Below are 10,574 nucleotides of genomic sequence, written 5' to 3'. Positions count from 1 at the left end.
TAAATATTTTAATATTAGACTTTTTATTTTATTTTTAAGTAAATCAATATGATATTATTGATTAATAAAAATAATATATTCTACTACAGTGGCGATTTCAAGATTCAAAACCTAACTGGGCAAAAACTTATATACTAAACTTAACAGTACGAGTGAATTTCACTAATTGCAAGTGATGAGCAAAGCAATGCATATAATATGAATATTAACAATCTTGAAGAAACAATGTTTGTAATCCATTCCATGAACTATACATATTACTAGCACTTTTATACCTTTGACCACTCATATTCTCCACTAGAATGTCGTTACTATCAAGCACTTTGCATTTCTCATTTTTAAGAGTCAAGGCATCAGTGTTTGCAGTACTCACAATATCAAAAAAAGGCTCACGAATAAAGCTATCACAATAAACAAATCTTAGAATAATAATAATTTGTTCTTTACCAGATTCATCAAGTGATTCATCAATAAGAATACAAAATTTGTTCTTCCTAAGTTCTCTATAAATTGTCTTCCTCACGTTGGTAGTAAAAATATGCAAGATTTGTTTTTGTATGTCATTGAAAATGTATTGAGCATTTTGAGGAGCCTTATCTATGACAACTTTCTCAACTTCTATATTAATTCTTGCAAAAGACTTTACTATTTTAGTGAAATTACTCCGATTTGACGAGTCAATGGATTCATCGTGGCCTCGAAAAGCCAATGCTTGATTTGCTAGATACCTAATACCACTTTTTCAATATGAAGATATGTGTTTTTTTTGTACGTTAATCCACTTTTACATACAAGATGATGTGATGAATTTAGCTTGCCTACATGATGTTGAAATGCACATTGATTCCCGCCAATTCTCTTCCATTTTTTTTATACCCATCAACAATAATGGTTGAGTGTGACTGATTCATGTTAAAAAGGAAGCGAGGAAAACAAAATACCTTATTCTTACCAACTGAATACTCAAGCCAAGTGAATTGGCCAACCCACTTTTTTTTTTAAATCGACGAAAGTCCTGCCCTTCTAAGTGGCTTGGATAATCTTCTAACTCATGTTGATATGGTCCTAAAGGAATTTATGTTCTTCGCACATTATCTTGTCCATTAACCGGATATTTGCATATTAGATGCCATAATCTTGGATCGTGTTCAAGATAATTAATATTAAAATCATGATCATCATCGACTCTTTGAGATTCAACTCTTTCAATTGGAGTCTCGATAATGGGAGACTCGAGAAGATTTTGCTCATCACATATTGGAGTAGATAAAGAAGTGCTAGAAGGCAATGTATTAGATGATGACCCATCATTCTTTTTCTTAAAAGAAAGACAACAAATTCTTTGTTCTCTTGTGATTCCGATTATAATCCGACATAATAAAAGATAGCCTATGAATAATATGTAGAAAGAATTTTAATCAAACATATCAACAAAAAATCAAACAAATTATCATAATTGCTTCTCAACAATGCCAAACCAAAAAATTATAATTCATCCCCAATTAAACCCAATACTCAATTTTAACAAAATCCCAAATCAAAGCCCTAGAATAATTCATCCCTAATCAAAACCCTAATTAATTTCAATAAAATCCCAAAAATTATAATTCATCCCTAATTAAACCCTAGAATACTTAATTTTAAATTATAATTATAATTAAAGATATATAGAAAAGGAGAGAATGAGAAGAATACTTGTTAACAAAAGGAGAAGAGAAGATGTTGTTGCCAAGTTGCCCATCCAAGATAATAGAAGATGTAGCCAATATAAGTAGAATTTGACCCCCAAAAAAAAGAGAGGGAGAAACAAGTTGCTGATGTTGGGTAGCAAAGAGAGAGAGAAACAAGAAGTCATATAGTCAAAAAGAGAATGAGAGAGAAGATATGGGACCACCTAGATGGGCAGCATGTGTGTAGGGTTTACTTTTATTTTATTTTTTTTAAATATTGAGCTGGACTTATAACACATGTAGGTGCCCAACTAGTCACCCAAGTTTAGAACCACATAAGATTTTGAGTTTGTCAGAGATCCATTGGCGGAACCATTATATGGGCTCTGGTTAGTTGTAGCCTAGGGAAGGTTTTGGGGTAAAAAAAAAAAAACCTATATAGTTGAGTAGCCGAGTATCTTAAATTAAAAATTAAAAAAAATAAACAATTTCAAACCTTACCAACACCAATAAGCATAGTTCGAGGTCTTCCACATACATTTTCCCAACACCAATATGCATAGTGAGGATAAAGCCCTTAGCTCTAATTCTTTAATTTTAATCTTTTTAATGTCTCAAAAAGAGAAGCATTTTTCTAAATGAAATTCATGGCTCTAATTCCATCTTTGTCTTATGTTTACAACAAGCATAGTTTATATGATTTAATGTATATTTTTATTTTTAGAAAAATTATAGAAACTGTAAGTACAAAAAAAAAAAATCATTAGATTTAAGCTAATAACTTTAGCTAGCCCATCTATTAAAAAATTCCTGATTTTGCCCTTGCAAAGATCATTATGCCTTCCTTCCTTTTAAAAAAACATAAAGAAGAAATTGTACTAGAGAAGTGTTAGATGATAATTTTGGAGCGCCGATTATGAAACATGAACTCTTGGTAATATCATTACTATAAACCCGAGAGTGTAATCATTTATTAGGAATTACCGCAGTATTTTTCTTATCAAAATGTTTGGACCCCTATTTCTCATACCAAATTGGGCTATAAGATAATTTGACAAAAAAAGGGCTAGGATCATTGACCACGCTAGCTATTTAGGAATTTCATAATTGACCTAGTTGGCCTTTTTGACCTATGGCCCTGCTTGTCAAAGATAATGTTTTCCCAATTGATTTTTTAAGCAACCTTGACTATATGAGGGAAATTTTATTGATGAATTGAAAAAGTACAAGGGGATGATCAGCTTGACTCCGACTCATTGAATCATAAAAAAAAAAAGCTTGTTGTATATCAGAGAACTCCTCAAACCAACTAAAACAAGTCTCACTAATTAAACCAAACTCGACAATTTGACATATGACTTCCCCGTTAATAGAGATTATGACTGATGATTTCCTTAGATGTCAAGGAGTGAGGTGGCATCTGATAGAGGCAGATTCAGTAAAGGATTTGATTAATCAATAAAGGATTTGGAGTCTTAGCTTGACAAAGGATTACTTGGGGTTTAAGGTAAATCATTAATTCTAGGGAGCTTAAGATTCAGGCCCAATAGGGGGGGCTGGAATAGTAGAAATCTAACCCTATTAAAAAATTCTATAAAAAACCGAAAGCTCATTTTAAAAACAAAATAACACTCGAAAAATCCATAAATTATAACACTGCCACCAACTTTTCACAAGAAAAACCCACAATGAAGCCTAGGCCATGTTTTACAATAAAAACCCCAACACCAAAAAAAATTTAAAAAAAAAAATCTCCCTGTTAAGCATGCTGATGGGCTTTTTCCTCTAACTCTAACCCAACTGGTGTGCTTTTTTTCTCTCAGGCCCTGTTTGGTTCACATAACAAATTTGAGGGAAAATTAATTTTCAAGGAAATGAGAAATAGAAGGTTCCTTTCCCACGTTTGGTAATGCTATGAAAGAAACTGGGAGATATCACTTTATTTCCTTTCCCATGTTTGTTTTGAGTAGGAATGGAAAACAAAGTTTATATAAATTTTCAATTATACCCATATTAAATCAAATAAAAAAAGAATGCATTTAATGATATATTGTAATTCTAAATTGTTAATGGGGACAAAGTGGTCATGAAAAATGTTTATTTAATATTGGCTCATTTTCCCAAACTTTCCCATGACGAGGGAAAACAAAACCCAAGTTTGGAGGATGGATTCACTTTTCCCCCTACTTTCTCATGGGCCAGACAACTATTTCCAATGTCTAGACTTACCAAACATGGGAAATCAATTGATTTCCCATTCCCAAATCTTATTTCCCATGAACCAAACGGGACCTAAATTTAATCCAGATGGCAAGATGTGGATTTCTTTCTCAAAATTTCATGACACTAGGACAAAAAGGAAATTTCATGTATAAAATATTAATAAATGCATGACATGTGGTAGAGTTTGGGTTCGTTTCTCCACATTAGATTAATTAGGGTATCTTTATAATATTGATGATAGAATTGGGTATATATATATATATATATATATATATATATAAATCTCTTAATTCTACCAACTAAAAGAAATTACAAATTGCACATGTTCAAAGATTCTTTAACCTAAACCTAATTTGTCCTTGTGTTTCCTGATTAAAACCATTCAAGAGGTGTTAGATAAAATGCTTTCATCACTCAGGAGAAGCTTAACTTGAACCAAAAAAAAGTTTTGTTTTATTATAAAGGGATGGTGGAGTGGAACTTAGAGCATTTTTCGAGATTGGAATGAGAAGTACTACTAATAAAGAGCTAGTTGATACTTTTATATATAGTTCAACAAATGATTGCGTGAAATTTCTTTATTCTAAATTAGCTGAGCCTACAACGCCTTATACTAGGGGTGGGCACGGTTCGGGTCGGACTAGTTTTTGCCTCAAATTAGAACCGATCCGGTATTATTCATCCGGTTTGGTTCGGTTCGATTTTGATTAAAAAAATTCAAAAACTATTTGGTTCTGGTTGAATCGATTTCGGTTCGGTTCGGTTTTGAACCGGATTATAAAAATTATTATTTTTAATACAATTTTCAATTGAAATATTATTATTTTTACTTGAAAATTAACAAATTATTCAATTTCATATAAAAATAAATATTAAAGTTAGAAAAGAGAGATATTTTGAAATTGAACTTAGGTAAATATTAGTTTTTTTTAATTAAATTAAAAATATAGCATTAAATATAAATATATATTAAAATTATATATATATTTTAATTTGACCTGTTCGGTTCTGCCCGGTCTGATTTTTAAAGACTTGGAACTGGATCCAAAACCTGTCCAAATCGGTCCGGTTCAATTTTTGACCGGTTGTTGACTTTTTGGTCAACTCAATCTTTGTCCAGTTTGGTTCGGTGCGGTTCTGCTCAAATTTTCGGTTCGCCAGTTTGAGTGCCCACCCCTACCTTATACGACTGAATGTGTGATTTGTCCCTTTCAAGACCTCGTTGGAAGAATTAAGTTGATGCAACTTCTTAATGCCCATGTACTTTTGGTTATTCAGAGCATCCACAATGAGCTCCTTAAACCACCTCCTTAGACAAATTTTAGAGAGAAATTATAAAAATGCAACTCCAACCATGCTTTCTATCCACCTTTGAAAATAGGGAGTCATCTAGGAGCTCCTAAATCTAAGGAGAGAGAAAGGACTCCTAGTGGTTCTTTATAATTTAATGCTGTTTTATTTAATAAGTATTTCAAACCTTTATTTAATGCTAACTATTTTTTATTTTATTTTTTAATAGAGATTGACCAATCAAAAAAGAGTTTTAGCATTTATGACTCTTCAAATTATGGAGTATAGTTGGAGAGCTCCTAAAATAGCTTTCTAGTTATAGAACTAGAATAATCAGAGAGTATGAGAAGTACCACTAAATATTGGGAGTGGAATTATATTTGCTCTTTGTGGTGTTTACACTGACAGAATTTCTTCTCTGATAGAACTCACTCTCTCTTTTCTTCTCTGACTCTGACTCTCTTCTCTTCTAATTGGTTGTGTGTTCTCTTCTAATTGGTTGTGTGTTTTACAACTTAAGAGGAAGCCTATTTATAGGCAATTAGAATGGCATTCCGTGGATGCATTTTCAACATTTTCTCCCAACATCATCATTCATCCCAACATCATAATTTCATATTTTGACTAATATTCCCCTTACTTTATTCATGTGGATTTCACTTCTTGCTTTATAACATTTCTTATATTTTTAGCTAAATTTTAGCTAAGAAATAGAGAGCATTATGGTAGATGCTCTGACCATCCATTTTCCATTAAGAGAGGTTAACTTAAGAAGAAAATATAAATAGACCTTTTGTCAGTATAGCCTGACTAGAATATTTATTTACATCGGGAGTACACCATATTAATTCAAGATAATGAAGTTTGCAGTTACACTTGGAGATGAAAGGAAAGGAAGTATTGAGATAATTGAACATTAAGCATAGATTTTACATAACCCAAAACGGATCAAATTCAAAAGTAATCTTCAGTCCTCCCCTTGAATCCAATCTGCCCAAAAGTAAGGGTGATGAAAAGCCCCAAGTGCCATGTTACCAGCCACAACCTACTCCAAAAACGTATAATAATTCAAGTCACGTTTACTTGAATAGATATATATATATATAATTTAAAAATAGTCAGTGGTACTAATCAAATATCATAAATGGTTAAGAACACATCCATGCAACCGAGGTCTTGTGCTCAAATTCTCATGCCCTCAATATCATTTGTATTTAACAAAATTCTAATTAATTATGTTTTGCTTCAAATAGATTTTTTCAAACCTCATACACGTATAAATAAGAACAGTAACCCTACATTAACAACAAGAGGTCCCATGGTCTAGTGGTCAGGACATTGGACTCTGAATCCAGTAACCCGAGTTCAAGTCTCGGTGGGACCTCATTTTTTTTCTTTTTCTGCAATTTTTAGCGTACACGCGGAGTTGGACGTCTCAAACGCAAAGCCTGCACTGCACCAGGTTTGGTCTCTTTTTATTAATTTTTATGCCCTTGGGCCCTAATGCATTATCCCAAGGATTTATGAGAGAATTTTCCTTTGTGTGTTCTCCTAATTTTTGCAGTTTTTTTTAGGTTTTAGACTTTTCTTAGGGCATGACCTAAAATCGACTCAATTAACTAATCTTGTTATGCTAAGACATTTTTACTTGCACAATCCAAAATCAACCTTAAATTTAATAAACAAGTTATGTGGCATTGACGTGCATTAATACGATTACTAAACAAGCCTACCCGAATTCAACCCCACAACAAAACTTGTGACTTCTATTCTTGGAGTAAATATGAAAGAGCTGGTGGAAGAATTTTGTTTTTTAATACAAGCGATAGTCTAAATTATAAGGGAGAGGAGGGTTTCTCACACATACACAGACCACTAAGGTGTCATCAGGGTTCGAACTTGAAATCACTAGTTTGCGAGTCAAGACTCTTTTCCACTGGATTAGACTCCGTTGGCTAGGGGAAGAATTATGATAACTTAAACCTTTTGAGTTGGGATTTGATGTTCATTTGGGGTTATTTTGAGGATTGTTTTGCTGTATATATGTGGTTGGGTGGTTTATTGGGCTTAGCCTTGTTTCCCCTTATTTTGGGCTGTTATTTTTTATTTGGAATTTGCCTGTGTGTTCGTTTCTGTTTGTCTCTGCATTTGGGCCTTGTTTTAATGAGCTCTTATTTTTGAACAAAAATGGAAAAGAATGAAAATTTAACATTTGATTAGTAAATGGTAACGCCCTGACCATAATATGAAAAAGAGACCCAAGATTAGAATAAGGCAAGTCATGTTTTGCAAATAAAAGATTACTAAGAAGGAACCAAAAAAAGAAGAACAAGGCTACTGACCAAAACTGAGAGGTGAGAGCAGGAGGTGAGGGGAAGTGAGCAAGCTCAGTTCCAATGCTCTCAAAGAAGAGCCCTGTCAAACTCTTGCCGTCGATTGCCGGTATGCTCGATGGCGCCAACCATCCGATCAACCCAAATCCAATCACATTCAGATCCCTCCGCAGCCAATCTCTCTGGAAGTTGCTATTTATGCCCAACACAACACAACACATATCAAACATCATTGATTGCATGTCACCTTTAATTGTTTGCTCAATTTAAGATCAAACGACATAAACAACAATAACGAGTAATTTTTCAGTGTGATCATTACAGAATGTGACATGCCGGTGTAATGTTATCAATACACACTAATTAGCACCTATATGTATTTACAAATATGTACAAACAAACGGTCATGATTTTCTTTAAAAAAAAAAGAAGGATTGATAAGTAAATTACCATGTGAACCTTCCTCCAGAAGCCCTGGCTTGCCTCAGAGGGTTACCAACCGCAATAGGCTTCACAAAGCCTGTAATTTGTTAAAAAAGGAGGTTCTTTGCAACATTAGTGTATGGTGCACTGGGGCGCATTTTAGAGAAAGCAGGTGCAAGTTAAGAGTGAGTGAGCATATTTGAATTGAACCTGAAGAGAGGCATGTCCTCTTTGGTGAGAATGAGGAACTGCTCAAGCCTATCACGGTTGATGCAGTAGCCATGTTCGCTGCCATTCTTCTTCTTTTTTTTGGAGTGAGAGAGTCAGAAATGTTGTTGGTGCCGTGGTGATGGTGGTTGAGATTAACTTGAAAGGGGTAGGGCTTTGTCATCTTTTGATAGAGATTTTCTGGAGAAGATAGAGTGGATTTGCATGGATGGCCTGTTCTTCAATGGCCTTCTGCCACCTGGCACTTCCCAGGATAAAGTGGGGCCTCGCTCATCTATTACCACAAGCTGTTACATTTTGCTGAAGTTGTGGGCTCAGCATGGTGAATTGTGATGCCGGAGCTTAAAGTTGAGCTTTGCAAAGTTTGATCCATCACAAGAATTTAACTGGCCCTTTTCACACCTAAATACACCCATGCATTTTCTCAGTTCACCCGATACTTTTTCTATTTTTGTTTTACTACAACAGATTGCCTCTTTAAATAAAGTGAAGACCGGATGCGACAACTAAATAATTATTGAATTCAGATTTTCTACTTCGATTTTCTCTGTTATAGTCTGTTTGATTTTTGCTCTTTATATGCTACCTCATTTAAATTTCATCAAAGATTGTTGAGAGTTCACACGTCACAATTTTGTTATTAAAAAATAATAATTTGCTTAAAACATAAAATAGAAAAGTTAAAAATAAAAACTAAAACCCTAAAAACTTTCTGCAGCGTCTCTCTTCTCTCTTCTTCTTCATGGTTTCTCTTTTTTTTTTTTTCCTTCTCATTTTTCTTTTCATTGTCTTCTAATTATGCCCAATAACTTATTCTACACCTTTGATCATTAATATTTTCTTTTTCATATACTGATTCTGATATGGGATGAAAAGAGACTATGAGGTGCTGTTTACATAGAGATGATTTCCCCTGCCTCCCCTTGAGTGATATCGGAAGGCCGAAAGTGCTTGGTGGCATTCTTTTGCAGAAAAAGGAAGATGATTCTCGTGGAGTCTTGAAAAGAATTTAAAAAAAAAAGATATTTAGTCATATACTCATTTTTAGCACTAATAATATAGATAAATTTTACCCCATTTAATTTCTATAAACAAACTCAAAAAAACTCAAAAAATGACAGCTGGCCCTATTGAATTTAATTATGATTATTAAATTATTTTGATGCCCTATTGAGTATTTTTGGTTTTTTTAATGAGGTTTTGGGGTTGAGTTTGTTTTAAGAAATCAATGGCAGTTTTGTAATTTAAAAGAAGTTAAAAGCCTTTTTGTTATGTTATAAATAGACTTTGGGTGGGTTTTTAAAGTCCATTTCATATAGGTTATTTATTTATTATTTTTAATAATTTGGGCTCCTATATTGGGAGAAATTATAGAATAGTACCATATCACCACATCAGCTGGTGATACTTCAACTCAAAATACGCCATGTGTCAATCTTTTTTAAATAAATTTGATTTTTTTACAAGCTGTATTTAAAATTCATTATCCGGCGTTGCCGCCCCCTCCCTTTCTCTCCATAAAAATCTGCAAGATCTCTTAAACCATGTGAGCAGAAAACAAAACCAATATCATATATTCTAAGTATGTCAGGAGTATCCATCACTTCAACCCACCTCACCACCTGGTTGCCTCGCACTGCCTCATGATGAACGAGTGCCTCTGTTGCTCACAATCCCACCAGCCTTTCATAAATATCGCACGCCACTCAAGAGATTCATGGCACACCTTTGTGATTGATGAAAACATACGCCTTCATAATCCTTACCACGACATGAAAATTTGAAACCGTAGATTCTTTGGTTGATTCATGAAGCATAAAGATTTAATTATGGGAATAACTGTTGTACAAAAAATACAAATTGTTTCATGCCGAGTGCTTTATCCGTTTTGTGTCTAGTAAAGTAAGCTGTTGTGGAGCTCTTTGTTGGCTTGTTCAGATTGACTGTTGTCTATTGCTTTCTCAGTTTCAATTGTTGTTGTGTTCTATTGTTTCCCTCTTTTATGTTGTCTCTTCTTCCTTGTCAAGGGAGGAGGTTGGGGTAGGGTGGGCAGTGGTTCAGTCAAGGAAGCCAGGGTTGGGGTGGGCGGTGGTTCTGTCTTTTGGATATTCTTATTTTCTCTATTTTATTTTAAAGATAAAAACATCTTTAAAGTCCAGCTGTTAAAAAAAAAGCTTTAATTATTTAAAAATAATAATACGTGGCATATTTTGAATGGAACTATCACCAGCTGACGTGGTGATACGATACCATTGTATAATTTCTTCTATAGTAAATATAATAGCGAATCTCCCTAAAAAAAAGAGGGAAGTTGCAGGCTCGTTAGATTCTTCAGGGAATTAGTAAGTATTGTTAATTGGCAAAAAGTTATTATTTTTAATTATTAATTGTGAAACAACCGGTAATT

At 33.6% G+C, this 10,574-nt stretch overlaps 1 protein-coding gene and 1 non-coding gene across 2 annotated transcripts; one reads left to right on the top strand and one right to left on the bottom strand.

The window, feature by feature from the left end:
- Positions 1-5,950: 5,950 nt before the first annotated feature.
- On the bottom strand, positions 5,951-8,319 carry LOC117632302 (photosystem I subunit O). The gene is made up of 4 exons (XM_034365742.1): positions 8,150-8,319; positions 7,967-8,036; positions 7,526-7,708; positions 5,951-6,228 (listed from the first exon to the last, which is right to left on the bottom strand). The coding sequence occupies exons 1-4, from the start codon at positions 8,232-8,234 to the stop codon at positions 6,138-6,140; spliced, it is 429 nt and encodes a 142-aa protein (XP_034221633.1). The 5' UTR covers positions 8,235-8,319; the 3' UTR covers positions 5,951-6,137.
- TRNAQ-CUG lies at positions 6,496-6,567 on the top strand. The gene has a single exon. It is a non-coding gene; the product is annotated as a tRNA-Gln (tRNA).
- Positions 8,320-10,574: the final 2,255 nt, after the last annotated feature.

This window comes from Prunus dulcis, chromosome 6, assembly GCF_902201215.1.
Source record: "Prunus dulcis chromosome 6, ALMONDv2, whole genome shotgun sequence".
NCBI lineage: Eukaryota > Viridiplantae > Streptophyta > Magnoliopsida > Rosales > Rosaceae > Prunus > Prunus dulcis.
The sequence above is the reverse complement of the archived record's forward strand: the minus strand, read 5'-3'. Positions and strand labels throughout refer to the sequence as shown.